Genomic DNA, 18840 nt, shown 5'->3' on the forward strand with positions numbered 1-18840 from the left:
CCCACACCTCAGTTGTCTAGTTAAAGCCGTTTTGCAGAAAGATCTGAAAGGGCCAGCCAGTGGCTCACACCTGTGACCCTAGCTGTTTGGGAGGCTGAGATCTGAGGATCAAGGTTCAAAGCCAGCCTGGGCACAAAAGGACCTGAGACTCTTATCTCCAATGAACCTCTAGAAAATGGGAAGTGGGGCTTGGCTCCAGGGTAGGGCAGTAGTCTTGAGCTGAAGAGCTCAGGGACAAGGCCCAGGCCAAGTTCAAACCCCCCCTCCCCCCAAAAAAAGAAAAGAAAGGATCTGGAAGCATATATCCCAGATTAGATAGCACCACTGATGCCTTCTTTCTCCCCATAGGCCTTTGCATCTCCGTGTGTGTGTGTGTGTGTGTGTGTGTGTGTGTGTGTATGCTGATCCTGATCCTAAGGCTTAGACTCAGGGCCCTGGCATTGTCCCTGAGCTTCTTTGTGTTAAAGACTAGAGTTGTACCAGTTGAGCTACAGCTCCATTTCTGCTTTTTAAGTGGTTAATTGGAGATAAGAGTCTCAGGGTGACTTTTGTGCCCAGGCTGGCTTGGAGCTGTGGTCCTCAGATCTCAGCCTCCGGAATAGCTAGGATTACAGGTGTGAGCCACTAGCGCCTGGCTTACCTTGAGCTTTTTGGGTTTTATACAGAGTAAAAGATAGGGGTCAAGTTTCTGTGTCTTACTGGTAGCTCACACCTGTGCCTAACTACTGCCTGGTTTGGCCTGGAACCTAAACCTTCCAATCTCAGTCTCCGGCATATCTGGGGTAACAGACCGAAGCCACCATTGCTTTGGCAGGATTAAGCTTGTGTGCTGTTGTCTCGTGGTGCCTCAGTGACGGGTGAGTCACATGATTTGGTCATTTCCCAGAAAGAGTCCAGGCTGCCGGAGCCCCAGCCCACCCTTTCCTATGCCCACATGCTCCCACCCCTAGGCCACCACAATTTCCATGAATGTGACAACTTTGAATGTCACAAGCCCCCAGATGGAGCCAGAAAGAGGGAGCAGACTCAGAAGAAACTTCTCCCAGAAGAAGAGGGCCGGCTCCCTTTCTCTTACTTTTTTTTTTTTTTTTGTTTTGGTGCCAGTCGTGTGGCTCTAACTCAGTGCCTAGGTGCTATTCCTGAGCTTTTTTCTTTTTCTTTTTTTTTTTTGGTTCAAGACTCATATTCCACCACTTGAACTACACCCCCACTTCCAGCTCTTTGACAGTTTACTGGAGTTAAGAGTCTTATGATGGGCTGAGAGTGTGGCTTAGTGGTTGAGTGCTTGCCTTGCATGCATGAAGCCCTGGGTTTGATTCCTTGGTACCATATACCAGAAAAAGCTGGAAGTGGTGCTGTGACTCAAGTGGCAGAGCTCTAGCCTTGAGCCACTGTCCAAGGTCCCTTAAATGTAAAGTCTATGGCTAGCAGCTATAGTGGAAACAAGGAGGATGGGCTAGGGCTGTGAAGGAGGGAAGGGACACAGATGGCTCAGGCCTATAACCTTAGATACTCAGGAGGCTGAGATCTGGCCATCATGGTTCAAATCCAGGCTGGGCAGAAAAAGGCTGTGAGACTATTTGTCTCCAATTAACCTCCAGAAAAACCAGAAGAGGAGCTGTGGCTCAAGTGGTAGAGTGCTAGCCTTTGAGCTGAAGAGCTCAGGGACAGCACCCAGGCCCAGAGTTCAAGCCCCATAATCAACAAAAACAAAAAAACACCACCAAACAAAAAAACCTCACTCCCAAGAGCAGCTGTGTTTTCTTAGAGTAGGTCAGAAAAAAACAAATAAATAAATACATAACTGTACAGGGACTGGGAGTTTGGCCATGTGGTGGGCGTGCTTGCCTAACGTGCATGAAGACCTGGGTTCGATTCCTCAGTACTGCATACATAGAAAAAGCTGGAAGTGGTGCTGTGGCTCACATGGTAGAGCACTAGCCTTGAAAAAGCCCAAAGACAGTGCTCAGGCCCTGAGTTTAAGCTCTAGGACTGGCAAAGGGAAGGAAGGAGGGAAGGAAGGAAGGAAGGAAGGAGAGAGAGAGAAAAAAAAGTGTTCCAGCAAATCAATATTAAAAGCAGACAGACCTCATGGATGGTTATTCTAGGACTGGGAGCTCAATTTCAGTTCTCATCTAGTTCCCTCCAGGATCATAATCCAGGAACTCTGAAGTCCTAAGACCTTACTCAGCAGCCCAGCTATACCAACTCCCCTGTCTGGGCCTCGGTTTGGGAAGTAGAAACACCCAGTCCATTCCTCTGGGCTGTTGAGGGTTTGGTTGTCTTGGGTTAGAGAGCCAGACAGTTATTTATTTCACAACTAGTCACCAAAGGGGAAGGAAGTAGAGGCTGTGGGTAACATAAGCCTTCAGAGGCCATGAGAACCTCCTGGAGGCTGCAGCCAGGCCTAACACTAGTTTACTGTGTGACCTGTGTGACCTTGGTCGAGCCACTTCACCTCTCTAGCTCCATTTCTCCATCAGAGCCCCAGGGATGGAAGCAGTGATGATTTAAGCGTCTGTGAGGTCAAGCCCCTTATGTCTCCATGTCTATATCCCTGTGGATGGAGAAGGTGGACACAAGACCCAGACCTGGGCAACCAAGGGTGCTTACTCAACCAACCGTGAGTTTTCCATGTGGTTGTGCAAAAAGTGCCAACAGACACAGCCCGGCTAGATAGCCTCAGGGACCAAGTTACTGTCGAGCTGTCATTGGGCCCCAAAGCTGGGTACTGTAAGGTGGCTTGGGTACTGTAAGGTGGCTAAGTGAGGGGTGGAGGGGTCCTGGCTGCCTGTGGGATGGGCTTCAGGTCCCGTATGCTCCAGACTCCCAGTCTTGTTCCTGCATCTCCCCTGGCTGGAACCCCAGAGGCTTCTGGGTGGGCCACTGGGGGAAAAGCAAGTCTTCAGCAGGTCCTTGACATGTGTCATCCTGGGACACTCCTGACCTCTGTGGGTGACTGACCGTGGTCCAGGCAGACAGGGCAAAGACAAAGGCTAGTGGACAGAAGATGGTCTGGAAGCTGGGAAAGGTCCCCAGCTCTCACACCATTTGGCCTCTCTGGCTCTCTGCCCTGCTCCTCTCTATCTCTCTGTTCCTCAGCCTCTTTCTCTCTCTCTCTCTCTCTCTCTCTCTCTCTCTCTCTCTCTCTCTCTCTCTCTCTCTCTCTCTCTCTCTCTCTCTCTCTCTCTCTCTCTCTCTCTCTCTCTCTGACTGGGAGGATGACCTAGTGGTAAAGTGCCTGTCTAGCATGCACCAAGCCCTGGGTTCGATTCCCAGATAACACATACACAGAAAAAGCCAGAAACTGGTGGCTCAAGGAGTAGAAGCTCTAGCCTGGAGAAAGTTCACAGACAGTGCCCAGACCTTGATTTCAAGCCCCACGACCAACTCTCTCCCTCTCTCCCTCTCTCTCTCTCTCTCTCTCTCTCTCTCTCTCTCTCTCTCTCTCTCTCACACACACACACACACACACACACACACACACACACACGACAGCCATAATGAATTTTCCAGAAGATCAGCCTTTCTCACCCCAGGTGGATACCAGGTAAACTGAGGCCTGGGGGAGTGAGGTGTGCCCCTGAAAGGGGTACATGATGATCCATGGAATGCCTCTGCTGCCGTCATCATGTTCCATGCCATCGTGACTCCCCTGGGGAGTGATCTGGTACCCGAGTCACCCATTTCCCAGAAACGCCTGCTCTGGTGGCGGGGGTGGGGAGGGGGTTCCCTGCCCAGCTTCCTGACCACAGGCAACGGGCCAGTTCCTGCTTCTTGGGCTGTTGGTGAGGGTTTGGGCCACCAATGTGCAGTGCAGACAAAGAGGACGCCAGCCTGGGCCAGCCATGATGCCCAGTCACATACTGCTGACCATGATCACAGTCCTGACGCTGCCCACGAGGCCCCCCGGTGAGTGCCCCACACCCCTGTGGGTGCCCACAGCCTGGTCCAGGCCCTCACCTGGATTCCTCCTTCTACCATTCAGTCCTGCTCCCTTCCCTCAGTGCTTGCTTGGGCGTAAGAACCTCACAGACTTTCCTGCTTGAGCTGCCTTTGAACCTCTACTCTCAGCTCTCAGCCTCTGAATAACAGATTACAAATGTGAGCCATGGCGTGGATCCTAGAGTCCACGTCTCATCCCCCTACCTGGTCCTGGGACTCAGCCAGGTCTCATGTCTACCTGAAGGGAGTTGCAGGGTCTCCGCCACTCAGGCCCAAGCTTTGGGGATCCCTCGCAGTGCTGGTGAGGTGTCATCTGGCGTCCTCCACCTTATCTTTGCTTTATGATCTCCCTCCTAGCCCCTCTGTCTCTTCCCTCCGCCCCTCCCCCATGGAAGCACAGGGTCTGTCTGGTGACAGAGCTGTCCTAGGGGCTCCGTCTCCCGCCCACCTCCCTCTCATTGCTAGCTGTCTACCCCACAGGCTCGTTGGGAGCTCGGATCATCGGGGGCCGTGAAGTGACACCCCACTCCCGGCCCTACATGGCATCCGTGAGCTTTGAGGGGCAGCACCAGTGTGGAGGTTTCCTGATCCAGGCCCGCTGGGTGGTCTCCGCGGCTCACTGCTTCCACCACAGGTGAGGTAGCCATGGGTGATCCGTAGACGGAACTCCAGTTGGCAGGGACAGTGGAACCCCACCTGATCTCACTTAATTTCAAATGTATTTTCACTATTAAAATAGTATATTGGAGGCCAGGAGTTTGGCCCAGCGGTAGAGTGCTTGCCTAGCATGCATGAAGACCCAGGTTCGATTCCTCAATACCACATATATAGAAAAAAGCCGGAAGTGGTGCTGTGGGTCAAGTGGTAGGGTTTTAGTCTTGAGAAAGCCCAAGGACAGAGCTCAGACTCCTGAGTAGCTAGGATGATAGGTGTGAGTCACCAGTGCCTGGCTCCAAATTTGTTTCTTTTCTTTTTTTTGGGGGGGGGGGGAGGATGCTGGTCATGGGGCTTGAACTAGGCCTGGGTGCTGTCCCTGAGCTCTTCAGCTCAAGGCTACCACCCTACCCTTGAACCAAGCCTCACTTCCCGTTTTTCTAGAGTTTATTTGGAGATAAGAGTCTCAGGTCCTTTTGTGCCCTGGCTGGCTTTGACCCTTGATCTTCAGATCTCAGCCTCTTGAGTAGCTAGGATTACAGTGTGTAAGCCAGCACACCTGGCTTCCAATTTTTTTTCTATGCATGTTCTTATAATCATTCAAATGAATAACCCCATGAGTACGGTGTGCATGTTAATATTGCAATTGAGGTGGGAAGGAAAATTAGAGAATGGACTTTGTTGGGCTCATGGTAGTGCTGAAGAGATTCTGAGTGCTACCCTGTCCCCAAGGACTGAGACCCTCACACCATCGTCTCCACAGGGACCCTCGGAAGGGCCAGGTGGTGCTCGGGGCCCATGTTCTGCACCCCTCGGAGCCCACACAGCAAGTGTTCAACATCACAGCTGTTGTCAACCACCCTAACTATCATCCTGAGACCCACGCCAATGATATCTGCCTGCTGCGGGTAAGCTGCCCCAGGGTGGGCCAGCAGGGCTAGGAAAATGTGATTTCTGGGCACTGTCCCTGAGCTGTTCAGTTCAAGGCTAGAGCTCCACCATTTTGAGTCACAGTGCCACTTCTGGCTTTCTGGTGGTGATGCATTGGAGATGAGTCTCCTGGACTTTCCTGCCTGGGCTTTGAACCAAAAGCCTCAGCTCTCAGCCTCCTGAGTAGCTGGGATGACAGGCGTGAGTCATAGCTCCTGGTTGTTGAGCTCTGGTTTGATAATGTCTGGAAGAGCTAATTGCCAGTGGCTTCTGAGGAAGCTAGGGCTGAATCAGGAGTCTGGGTGAGCTGGTCCTTAACTGAGTAGCTGTGGGACCTACCTAGCAGGGCCTTCCAGGAGGGGAGAGGCAGCTTACCAAAGCTGGCCTTGACCAGGCACCAAGGTCCATGGGAAGGCTGGCCCTGAGGCAGGGGTGGTAAATGAAGGATGGGGCGCATGGGTGCTCCCCTGAATCTGGCCTCTCTCTGCAGCTGAACAGCTCTGCTGTGCTGGGCCAGGCTGTGGGGCTGCTGAAGCTGCCTCGGAGAGGAGCTCGGCCACCTGCAGCGGGGACACAGTGTCGTGTGGCTGGCTGGGGCTTTGTGTCGGACTTTGAGGACCCTGCACCTGGACTGATGGAAGCTAATGTCCTGGTACTAGGCCTGGATGTCTGCAACAGCTCATGGCGAGGCCAGCTGAGCCCAGCCATGCTCTGTACTCGCAGCGGGGACAGGCGAAGGCGTGGCTTCTGCTCGGTGAGATGCCCCCCCACCCGGTACCCCTCCCCCTACTCTCCCTCACCCCCCCATCTCTCTGTTTACTGAGTGGAAAAACTGCCCTCAGAGTCCACTAATAGCTGATCAGATGGGAAAACTGAGGCCCAGAAAGAGCAGAGAGTCAATAAAGATTACACAGGGTCTGTCACGCTCAGCTACTCAGGTTATACACTGCACAAAGTACCCCTCTTTGTTTGATTTGATGTTTTTTTGTTGGTCCTAGGGCTTGAAATATATATATATATATATATGGTTTTTATTTTTTTGCCAGTCCTGGGCTTGAACTCAGGGCCTGAGCACTGTCCTTGGACTTTCTCAAGGCTAGAGCTCTACCACTTGAGCCTCAGCACCACTTCCAGCTTTTTCTTTGTATGTGGTACTGAGGAATTGAACCCAGGTCTTCATGCATGCTAGGCAAGCACTCTACCACTAGGCTACACTCCCAGCCTTTGGCTTCGTATTCTTAAATGAACAGAAAATTATTATTACTGGGGGGACACAGGGACTGAGGTTTGAACTCAGGATTTGGGCACCATCCCTGAGCTTCTTTTGCTCAAGGCTAGCCCTCTACCACATGAAGCACAGTGCCACTTCTAGCCTTTTCTGTGTATTTGGTACTGAGGAATGGAGGGCTTCATGCAGACAAGGTGAGACTCCACCACTAAGCCACATTCCCAGCCCTGCTTTGTCTAGTTGTAAGAACAGTGACCAGCAGGGGGCAGACACAGAATTGGATGAAGCACCTTCTGCTTTTTTTTTTTTTTTTTTTTTCCTGATTCTAGGACTTGAACTCAGGGCTTGGAAACTGTCCCCTAGGTTTTTCTTTTCCCCCCCTTCAAGGCTGATGCTTTACTATTTGAGGCACAGCTCTATTTTGGGTTTTTTATTTTATTTTTCTGGTTAATTGAAGACAAGAATCTCATGCACTTTTTTTTTTTTTCTCATGGGGCTTGAACTCTGGGCCTGGGTGCTGTCCCTGAGCTCTTCAGCTTAAGGTTAGCACTCTGCCACTTGAGCCACAGTGCCTCTTCCTCTCGTGGACTATTCTGTCCAAGCTGATTTTGAATCCTGATCCTCAGATCTCAGCCTCCCCTGTAACTGGGATTATAGGCATGAGCCATTGTTCTTCCTCCTCCTCTTCTTCCTCCTCCTCTTCTTCTTTTTTGCCAGTCTTGGGCTTGAGCACAGGGTCTGAGCACTATCCTTGGACTTTCTCAAGGCTAGAGCTCTACCACTTGAGCCTCAGCACCACTTCCAGCTCTTTTCTATGTATGTGGTACCAAGGAATCAAACCCCAGTCTTCGTGCATGCTAGGCAAGCACTTTAACCACTAGGCCAAACTCCCGGCCCATTATTCCTACTCTGAAACGTTAATTTCAGCCTAGTGTTGGTGGCTCACACCTATAATCTGACTATTCAAGAGACTGAGAGGTGAGCATGATGATTGTCTGCTAGGACTGGCAGACAAATCTGTGAGGTTTTGGCTTTGTTTTTTGGTCAGTCCTGGGGTTTGAACTCAGGGTCTGAACACTGTCCTTGAGCTTTTGTGCTCAAGGCTAGTGCCCTACCACTTTGAGCCACAGCTCCACTTCTGGTTTCCTGGTGGTTAATTGGCCATAAGAGTCTCACAGACCTTCTTGTCTGGACTGGCTTTGAACCTCAATCCTCAGATCTCAGCTTCCTGAGTATTTAGGATTACAAGTGTGCTCCCAGCTCTGAGGGACTTTTTTTTTTTTTGCCAGGCCTGGGGCTTGAACTCAGGGCCTTTGCACTGTCCTTGGACTTTTTCCTCAAGGCTAGCTTTCTACCACTTGAACCACAGCACCACTTCCAGCTTTTCAATGTTCATGGTGCTGAGGAATCAAACCCAGGTCTTCGTGCATGCTAGACAAGCACTCTACCACTAGGCCAAACTCTCGGCCCCTTTGAGAGATTTTTATCTCCAATAAACAGCAAAAAGCTGGAAGTACAGCTGTAGCTCATGAGCCCTAAACAAAAAGAGGCAAGCATGAGCACAAGGCCTTAAGTTCACATCCAGTATGAGCACACGTATTTGTGCACACACACCCAAGCTGCTTCCAGACAGGAAGTAGTTGTGGAATCAGGAAGCAGGGACTTCAGGGTGCATATCAGTGGATGAGGGAGGGCTCACTGAAGAAGACACTGAGGAGCTGAGACCTGAGTGAGCCCAGACCTAGAGGCATGGACCTCTTCAAAAAGCCACTGGGCACAGCTGAGTGGCTCAGGTTCTGCCCAAAAGATGACATCCTTGCATATTTAAACAGGCAGTAGCCAGATGAGGGTAAACATAATGGCCAGTATGAGCCAGGAGGCTTCAGTGGCATGGTTAGAGGGGAGATGGAGACAGAATGGAATGTGGAGGCTAGATCCCTCAATTTGAGGCAAATGCTTTAAGAGCATTGCAGGGACAGAGCTTAACACTCACACCTGTAATCCTAGCTACTCGGGAGGCTGAGATCTGAGGATTGAAGTTCAAAACCAGCCCAGGCAAAGTCTGTGACTCTTATCTCTAATTCGTTTTCAAATAGCTGGAAGGGATACTGTGGCTCAAGTGGTAGAATCCTAGCCTTGAGCAGAAAAGCTAAAGGATGGCACCCAGGCCCTGATTTCAAGATGGAGCACTAGCACAAGAAAAAGGAAGAAAGGAAGAAAGCAAGCAAGCAAGAGAATAAAGGAAAAGTAAAGAAAAAGCCACATTCAGGTAGCTCCTGGCTATTCAGGAGGCTGAGATTTGAGGATGATAATCCAAGCCAGCCTGGACACAAAAGTCCATGAGATGATTTTTTTTTTTTTGCTAGTCCTAGGCTTGAGCTCAGGGCCTGAGCACTGTCCTTGGACTTTCTCAAGGCTAGAGCTCTACCACTTGAGCCTCAGTACCACTTCCGGCTTTTTTCTATGTATGTGGTACCAAGGAATCGAACCCCGGTCTTCATGCGTGGTAGGCAAGCACTTTAACCACTAGGCCAAACTCCCGGCCCCCCATGAAATGATTTTTATGTATTTAGTTAGTCATGGGGATTGAACTCTGAGCCTGGACACTGTCCCTGAGTACTTCAGCTCCAAGCTAGCACTTTACCACTTGAGCTACAATTCCACTTCCAGTTTTCTGGTAGTTAATTAGAGATAAGAGTCTCATGGACTTTCCTGCCCTGACTGGCTCTGAACCACAGCCCTCAGATCTCAGCCTTCTGAAGTAACTAGGATTACAGCCCATGAGATTCTTATCTACAATTAGCCACACACACACAAAAAGCCAGAAATGTAGTTGTGGCTCAAGTGGTAGAGTGCTAGCCTTGAGCACAAGAGCTCAAAGACAGTACATAGGAGCAGAGTATGCACAGACACACACACACACACAGAACACTAGAGCACTAGAAGTGTGACAGTGCAAACCTGTAATTCTAGCACACAGGCGGCTGAGACAGCAAGATTCAGAGTTCGAGGCTCACCTGAGCAATAGAAAAGAAGCAGCAGGAGAGGCAGCGCGTGCACTGGGGCTGTGCCCTGCAGGGCTGGGACACATATGTCAGCATTCCATTAGGGAAAAACAAGACTTCACCATCTAACATCTGATCTTTTTTTTTCTTCACCCCAGGCAGATTCTGGGGGGCCCCTGGTGTGTGGAAGCCGGGCCCATGGCATTGTTTCCTTCTCAGGCCTATGGTGCGGAAACCCCAAGACACCAGACGTGTACACACAAATATCTGCCTTTGTGGCTTGGATCCGGGACGTGGTTCGGGGCAGCCCTCCACCCAGGACTTTAGGGAACCCTAGATGAATGCAAGCTGTGCTCGGCAGTTTGGATATAGAATAATCTGGAACCCAGAAACCGGAGCCCTGGTGTCCAGTGAAGAAGGACTTCATTCCAAATGAAAAGAGCCAAATGGAGTTGCTAGCATGGCTCACACCTGTAATCCTAGCTCCTAGGAGGCTCAGATCTGAAGATCACTGGATTTGAAGCCAACCTGGACAGACAAATCCATGATTCTCTTATCTCCAAGTAACCAGCAAAAAGTCAGAAGTGGAGGTGTGGCTCATGTAGTAAAGTAACCAGCCTTAGCCAAGGCGTGGTGGCTCACACCTACGAAGGAGGCTGGGATTCAGAGGATCGTGGTTCAAAGCTAGCCCGGGCACTAAAGACCTGGAGACTCTTATTTCCAGTTAACCACTGGAAAACTGAAAGTGGCCTTGGAGCTCAAGAGGTAGGGTGGTAGTCTTGAGCTAAAGAGCTCAAGGACAGCGCCCAGGCCCAGGGTTCAAGCTTCACGACTGACAAAAATAAATAAAGAAAGAAAAAAAGAAAGTAAATAAGTAACCAGCCTTGATTAAAAAGCCAAGGGAGTTTGACCTAGTGGTAGAGTGCTTGCCTAGCATGCATGAAGACCGGGGTTCGATTCCTTGGTACCCCACATACATAGCAAAAAGCTGGAAGTGGTGCTAAGGCTCAAGTGGTAGAGCTCTAGCCATGAGAAAATCCAAGGACAGTGCTCAAGCCCTGAGCTCAAGCCCAGGACTGGCCAAAAAAAAAAGCCAAGAGAAAATGGAAGGCCCTGAGGTCAAGATCTAGTACTGGATATCTAGATGATATATTTTTTACTTCAATGAATGACCATCTGATGAAAGATAATGAATACTCAGTGCTATGAATAGAAACCAAGTTTTTAATGCATTAATACACTTAATCTTCACACACACACACACACACACACACACACACACACACAGATCCAATATTGCTGGTGCAGCGGCTCACGCCTGTCATCCTGGCTACTCAGAAGGCTGAGATCTGAGGATCACAGTTCAGTGTCAGACCAGGCAGGACAATCTATGAGACTCTTACCTCCAATGAACCACCAGAAAACCAGAAGTGGTGCTGTGAGACAAAGTGGTAGAGTGCTATCCTTGAGCAGAAGAGCTCATGGACAGTGCCCAGGCCCCATGACCAACTGGGGGTGAGGAGAGAAGACACATGGAACTGAATAATGTAGAGACTAACGAGTGTCCATTGACCAGTTCTGGGCCCCAAATCCTCTATCTGGAGTCTTTTTTCCCCGCCATGACCTCACATCTCCCACACCTGATATCTCCCCACCTTTGTGGTGCTGCCTTCCCCCACTGACTGACCACATGGATGTAGAGATGAGAAACTGAGGCTTAGACACGTAGTATTCCCTGAGCAGGGGCCAGGGGGTGCTGGGGGATATCACAGTGGGCTCCTTATAGGAACCTTAGGCTGATACGGCCTCCCCCAAAGCTTGGCCTTGTCCTGTGAAAGCCAAAGCACCAAGCAAATGTCAACCCATATGACAGTCTCAGTATCTTACTGATGATGTTATTATAACTCTGATTTTTTTTTTCTAGTACTGGGATTTAAACTTAGGTCTTTATGTTCTCTAGGTAGGCACTCTGCCCCTTGGGCCATGACTCCAGCACTTTTTCCTTTAGTTTTAGGTTTTTGTTTTTTTTTTGCCAATCCTGTGGCTTGAGGTCAGGGCCTGAGCACTGTCCTTGGGTTTTCTCAAGGCTAGCGCTCTACCACTTGAGCCACAGCACCACTTCTGGCTTTTTCTATGTATGTGGGGTACTGAGGAATCGAACCCGGGTCTTCGTGCATGCTAGGCAAGCACTCTTACCACTAGGCCAAACTCCCAGCCCCTAGTTTTTTTTTGTTTTTGTTTTTGTTTTCTTAAGTAGTCTCTTGATGTATAATCGGCAGGCCAGCCTTGAATCTTAATCCTCCTATCTATATCTGTCTTATAGCTGGGATGACAGACCTGAACCATCATACCTGGCTGAGATGGGAAAGGGGGATTCTAACTTTTTTGCCCAGACTGGCACTGAACTTTGTTCTTTCCTGTCCCAAGTAGCTGGGGTGACAGACATGAATCACCATGCCCAGTTCTAGGCTTTTCTGAATTCCCAAAGAGCTGGCCTGAGCTAGCCCCAGAAAAGTTTTTATTTTCTCTCTCTCTCTCCACTCTCCTCCACCTGCCTCTCTCCATCAATGGCAGCTCTGGAGATGGACACCAAAGCCCAAGGACTTGTGCCATGTCTTTCTGGAAGCTTCCAGGGTCCCACGTACCACCCCAGGCCTCAGCTGATCACACCTGGCATGAGCTCAACCCAAAGCCTTGGGAGAGGATGCAACAGAAGTCCGGATACCTACAGTGGATTTTTCAGTCTTGTCTTTATTTCTTTGATTAAGCAGGACCTCAAGGTAGAGGGACTACTTTGTCGGGCTCTATAGTAACCCAATTAAGGACACTTATGGAGTCACAAGAAAAGTATGGCCTGGAGCTGGAGGGGGTGGGTGGACATTTTTCACTCTGCTCTTGGGGCTGGGGATGGTGGTATTTCCTTCTAATGGGTCTGAGCCTATGGTCTTCATGAAGGCATAAAAGGATGATTTGGGGCAACAGCTCTGTCTGGATGAAAGGTTAATGGTCTCACAGAACAGGCTCAGAACAGCACCAGGCCATGGGAATCACCACTCACAGCTGGGCTGGTGGGCAGTGTGGGAACTGGTATGCAGGCCTGAGGACAGCAGCAAAGGTGTCTCCAAGATGTCCCATGCAGCAGGTCCTCATATCCACACCCATCCCACCTGAGACCTCACCTGAAGGGGATTTGGCACCACTGGACAGCACTGGTGCTGACCTCCCCACATGGAATCCCCCAGGTGAATGGTGAGTGGTTAGGAAAGCACTTGGGCAGTTCTTTGGCCAAATCAGGCCTTCGTCAGTAGATGGGACCCCAGCTCGGAAGGATATACTGGGCATCACTTGAGGACCTCCAATGGACATAGAGGGTAAATAAAAGCACTGGGGAGGTCAAGAACCTGGAGTTCAGGGTGAGGAAGGCTTTATGAAAGACCTGACCCCTGGATATTTCATCGAGGGCACAGACCAGGGTTAGGAAAACAAATAAACCCTTGGTACAGAGGACCTTCAGGGAGGCCCCTTACTGGTGGTGGTAATAAGAGCCATCCCCCAGGGGATGGTGGGATCCTCCCGCCATCAGGTCTCAGGGATGGAGATAGCACCCAGGCCGCACTTGGACAGTCCACTGTTTGTCGTCGTCCTTGTCACGGTGCTTGGAGATCCCAGGCCAGGTACAGGGAGTGTCAGGGGAGGGTTGGGGTGGGGACATAAATTAGACTCTGATTCTGTAGCAATAAATAGATAAAGGTCGGCCTCATGCGCCAGACCTGGCCGCCAGCGGCTCACAAGAATGTTTTCTCCTGGTCTTAGTACACGGTGGACGGTGTCTCCTCGGTGGATTCTGTGAGATGGGGGGGGTAAGAAGAGGAAGACAAGGTGATGAAGGTGCCTGCGCATTCCAGGGTGGGGCCTGTGGCTTTGGGACCCCCGGGCCCTGTGTCTCACCTATACATCTGCCCCGGTGGCGAATGCCTATAGAACGGCCCAGGAGACACGTGGCTCGGCGCAGGTGGCACGGGGAGATGTAAGTGATGTTGTTTTTACCGCAAACCTCTTGGCCGGGAGTGGTGGGTATGGGGCAGCGCCAGTTTCCACAGGTCACGCAGTACGCTTGTCCGGTGATGTCCACCAAGCACGACTGTGGAGGTTCGCACACCACGTTCTGGCAGGACACTGCATGGAGGACAATGCCGGGGCAGGTCAGCGGCACTGGACGGCGGGGACCCACGGGTGGCTTCACACGCATCCTTCAGCCCCAACGCGCTCGAGCCCGAGCCGAGCGGCGCCGCGGGCTCCACCCACAACCTCAAGCTCCGCCCCTCGCAGAGCGCGCCAAGCCCCGCCCCCGACCCCGCCCACCGCCCCGGCCCCGCCCCTCCCCTCGCTCTATCCACCAATCCAGTCCCTGGTGTTACTCGGAGTCCTGCCCCGCTCGGCTCCACCCACAAGACCTCTTCATAGTTCCATCTCCAACCTCCGATCCCCTCTGGCAGCACCCGAGAACCACATTACTCCTCGCTCCCATCCCGGAGAGCTGTCCTAGGTACGCTAAATGGCAGGTTCTTCTCCCCTCTCCCACAAGAGAGGACGGGCAGGGCCACGGAGTGCCCCGTCTCTTCCCTAGTCCAGGCCGCTTGCCTAGTAAGCAAAACACGCGGCCGTCCGCGTGTTCACTCACTTCCCGCAGGCCCCGCCCCGGGCTTGGCCACGCCCCTCACAGCGCGCCTCGGTGCGAACACTCAGCGGAGGGCGCTCGACCCCGCCCCTCGGCCACGCCCCCGCCGGCCACGCCCCCCGAGGCCCCACCCCGTACTTTGGCAGCTGCTGCGGTACATGAGTTGCACTTCCAGGTGCCCGCGGCATTGCTGTGTGTACAGCAGCTCGCACTCGTCCCGGTAAGTCTTGCCGTCCGACGCGCACACCGAGACGTTCGCCTGGAGCCCGGTGCAGTTTGGGGCGCACACGCAGGTCGGGAAGCCATTCAGCAGGCGGCACTCCTCGTACGGGCCACACTGCACGTCGTCGCAGGACTCTGTAGACACAGACACACGCGCGCGTGGGACTTGGGTGCTGAAGGATGGAGGCAAAGTTGATGGATGAGGCCCCCTTGGCTCAGGGCCCCCGGACTGCGCCCGAGTCAGGGGAGGGGAGCTGAAAAAGGGGGCGCTCAGTGTCTCCCCACCTAGATCTGGAGCTCGGCTTCTCTTCCCCTCCTGAGCGTCTGCCGTCTGTTCCCTGACTTCCTCAGGTTTTGAGGAAAGCCGGCAAGGCCACTAGGGGAAGGGAATCTATTCCCCACTCCCCCAGGGACGGGTCTGGGGTGGAAGCTGCGACCACCCCAAAGTAGATGCTGGCGAAGGTGGAGCGTCCGCACGGTTGGAATAGCCTTTCCGGAAAGAGGATCTTGCCTGAACCAGTGCTCAACCCCACCAACCCATTTTTCAGGTAGGGACCCTGAGATCCCGATGGAGGAAGTCGCTCCCTGGCCTCCTGTTGCTCCCCTTTAATGTGACACATTTCACAGATGGGGAACTGGGGTGTAAGTTCTCAAGCACCTGGGCTTCTGTGGGCACCCGAGTTCTGTGACCTGAGGTGGGCTGTGCACATTCTGATCTTTGTAAAAGGTCAGCAAACACTCCTCAAAAAGTGACCAGCAGGGCTCTCCCCGCCCCCCCCATCTCCGGGGCAGGACAATGTGGTCCACACCTGGGACCTCCCACACAGCCTGCCCCAAGTCACATCTGGAACCGCTCGACCTGGCAGCTTCAGGCAAACAGGGAGAGGAAGGGGGGAGGGCTGAGTTCCTGTCCCCAGGGCCAGATGAGGTGGGGAGAAAGGGAGGTCATAGGCCATCTCTTGCTCAGGCCAGGCATTTTTGAAGCTTGCCTCTTTCCAGAAGCCAGACAGGGTGGCACTGAGTTCAGGACCACCCAGACAGGCTGATCTGGGATTAATCTCAGAGACTGTGGGACTCAGTTAGACCTTCAGGTCTATAGTCCTTGGCTCTGGCCTCTTCCCTGCTCCTCTGCCCTGACCTCAGATCATGGTTCTTCCATTCATACCTGCTTTCATAGCTTCTCTATCCAGCAAACTCCTAATCATCCACCAATACCCTGGCTGTAACATCCACTTCCTTCAAATCCAGCCCCAGAATTCTTTGAGTGCCCTTGACCACAAGGAGACTTGGTGTTCTCCAGTCAAACCATCATTCAGGACTCATTCATTTCTTAGTGTGTTGGAGGGTGTGGAAGGACCAGTATTAATGGCCCTGGTGAGCCGAATGCTGGTGGCTCATTGTTTATAATCCTTGCTACTCAGGAGGCTGAGATCTGAGGATCAGAGTTCAGGAAAGCCCATGAGACTCTTATCTCCAATTAACCACCAGAAAACTGGAAGTGGTGCTATGGTTGAAAGTGGTGTGTGATGAGCCCTCCTGGCTGATCCTCAGCCCCAGGAAGCTGAAGCGTAGGAAGTGGGGAAGTCCCCACCCCGCCCCTTTTGGGAATGTCCCACCACTAACAGCGGTGATGGTTTTGCTGGTCCAGAGCTGAGCCCCATCTGCTCTATCCCCTGCCAATGGCCAACACTGATGTGCCATACAGAGAGGGGAGGGGAAGGAGCCTCACCTTTGCACGGCTGACAGGAGAGCCTGCCCAGGTAATTCATCAGGCTTAACTGGGTCAAGGTGTGGTTAGAGGGGGACCAGGCATAATTCATGCTCCCAGAGGCACAGCACTCAGCTTGGCTCACATTCACCTGTATCACCTGGCTGCAGCCCGGCTTGTCTTTGTTCATAATCCAGCAGATACCACCTGTGACAGAGGGGATGGCAAACCATGACTAAAAGGCTATAGAGAATCAGAGTTCCTTCCTAGAGGCCAGGTATGGGCCACCGCAGGCAGTTCCACAGGACCACTTACTCCTGCACCAGGAAGGGAGAGCAAGAAACCCACACACAGGTGCTGTCCTATGGGGGAACCCTCCTCCCCTGAGTCCCATCCCACCATTCCAACCCTTACTCCTGGGAACTGGCATCTTGCCCAACCAGTCAAATGCCAGGCGCTAGCTATGTCAGGGTCAGTAGGCCTGCAATGGCTTCCCGCCTCTGCCCTCTGTCTAGACAGCACCCGAGGGCACGTGGAGCCCCCAGCCTGCAGCCCCCCCTTGTCTGACCCGCCTCTTACTCACTCCAACTTGGGAACATTCCCCGGGCATGAGCTCACCTCTCCCCAGGGACAGGACCTTCTGGGGGAGGGGGCTTGGTCTCCCCCCTGAGTCTGGGTGGGGGCAGGGAGGCAGAAAGGTCCTGTTTCTTCAAGCTTTGAGTTTATGGGGGTCAGGAGCTGCCATGCCCCCCACCCCCAAATCCCAGAGTTCTCTTGGCTGTTTTAGGGACTGGGGCCAGCACCTCTGCACCCATCTTCTTTAAAATGAGGAAACTGAGGCTAAGGGTGGAGAATGCCACTTGTCTGATTTCCTCCGAGCAGCCCACCCTGTCTGGGGTTAGTCTGTGACCCTGGCTAGCACTCCTGGGTCCAGCCACCCATGGATGCCCTTTCTCGGGAGCCTCAGGACTCACCTAGACAATCTCCCTGCTATCCACCCTATGCCATTCACCTTGCCCCCCCCACCCCGAGCCTCAGTTTCCTCATCTGGAATATGGGGACAGTCCCAGAAGGCGAAGCGGCAGACCATCTGCGCTCTGCGGGTCCCCGGTGGACCCCACCGGCTCCCTGACACTCCCTGCCCCAAGCTGATCGGATGCCCCCCCCACCCACCACCAGCTTAGCCCCGGGGGGACCCCCCACCCCGCATTCACGCAGGCCACGTGGGTGGCCCTCCCCGCCCGCCCCTTCCGGCTACCCCCCAACTCACTCGGCACCGAGTCCCCCGAGCTCGTGGAGCTCATGGACCCCACGGCGCACAGCAGAATCCCCCAGGACAGCGTCCCCAGCAACCTCGACGTCTCGGGACGCATGGCGAGCGCTGGGCCGGGGCGGGCGTCGGGGACTTGGCGAGGGCGGCCGGGCGGGCGCTGCCTTATAAAGGTCCCGGCGGCGGGCGGGGCCGGCGGCGGGCGGGGCGGGGCGCGGACGGCCGCGATGCGCAGGGCAGGCCGCCGGGCGCGCGGGGGTGGGCAGCCGGGGCCAGGCCCCGTCCCCTCTGGCCACCGGAATGGGGCAGGGGGGATGTCACCTGGGAGAAGGGGAGATGGCAGCTGCGGGGTCTGAACAGGTGGGGGGGAAACCCACCCGCACCACTTTGGAGGTGGGGGTTGCATGTGTGGTCATTTTGGTGACACCCCTCTCTCTCCAAGTGTGACCGCTTCAGCATCCGGCTGGTGGTCCTCGAGCTAACCGTGCCCCCACCGCCCCTACCCCAGCCTGCCTCCCCCGCCCCCCGCCCAAAGCTGGGACGTGGATCTGGGACAGGAGAGATGCTGAGAGAGCTGGTCCCACAGCAGCGACCTTTGCACCGCCTCAGGCTTCGGAAGGACTCACTAAGCCAGGTGTGGTGGCTCACACCTGTCATCCCAGCGACTCCAGAGGCTGAGGTCTGAGCGCCCCAGTTCAAAGCCAACCAAGGCAGAAAAGTCTATGCGACTCTTGTCTCCAATTAGCCACTGCCCCCCCAAAAAAAAATCAAATGGAAATGGTGACTTGGTTCAAGTCATAGAGTGTCAGCCTTGGTGGAAAAACAAAACAAAACTAAGTAAGGGGTGGTGCCCAGACTCTGAGTTCAAGCCCTAGGACTGGCACCATGAAAAATAATAAGCCTAGGACCAGGAGTGTGGCCTAGTGGTAGAGTGCTTGCCTAGCACGCACCAAGACCCGGGTTCAATTCTGCAGTACCACATACATAGAAAAAAGCCAGAAGTGGTGCTGAGGCTCAAGTGGTAGAGCTCTAGCCTGGAGAAAGTCCAAGGACAGTGGTCAGGTCCTGAGCTCAAGCCCAGGACTGGCAAAAAAACAAAAATAAAAATAATCAGCCTACATTGCCAGCTGTGGACCCTTGGCCCCTGGATAGACTGATCCTCAGAGACAAGAGTCATTAGTCAGCAGACCCTGCTTCTCC

General features: G+C 53.2%; 2 protein-coding genes across 2 annotated transcripts; one reads left to right on the forward strand and one right to left on the reverse strand.

Moving 5' to 3' along the window:
• Nucleotides 1-3875: 3875 nt before the first annotated feature.
• Prss57 (serine protease 57) lies at nt 3876-10727 on the forward strand. Its single transcript, XM_090328984.1, has 5 exons — nt 3876-3912; nt 4411-4579; nt 5363-5507; nt 6020-6283; nt 9921-10727. Exons 1-5 carry the CDS (start codon nt 3876-3878, stop codon nt 10101-10103), a joined length of 798 nt encoding a protein of 265 aa, XP_090185110.1. The 3' UTR covers nt 10104-10727.
• A 2724-nt stretch (nt 10728-13451) lies between these two features.
• On the reverse strand, nt 13452-17764 carry Fstl3 (follistatin like 3). Its single transcript, XM_090328597.1, has 5 exons — nt 17641-17764; nt 16392-16577; nt 14579-14797; nt 13711-13938; nt 13452-13606 (listed from the first exon to the last, which is right to left on the reverse strand). Exons 1-5 carry the CDS (start codon nt 17741-17743, stop codon nt 13572-13574), a joined length of 771 nt encoding a protein of 256 aa, XP_090184723.1. The 5' UTR covers nt 17744-17764; the 3' UTR covers nt 13452-13571.
• Nucleotides 17765-18840: the final 1076 nt, after the last annotated feature.

Source organism: Megascapheus bottae, chromosome 1, assembly GCF_031878675.1.
Source record: "Megascapheus bottae isolate mThoBot1 chromosome 1, mThoBot2.hap1, whole genome shotgun sequence".
In the NCBI taxonomy this organism is placed as follows: domain Eukaryota; kingdom Metazoa; phylum Chordata; class Mammalia; order Rodentia; family Geomyidae; genus Megascapheus; species Megascapheus bottae.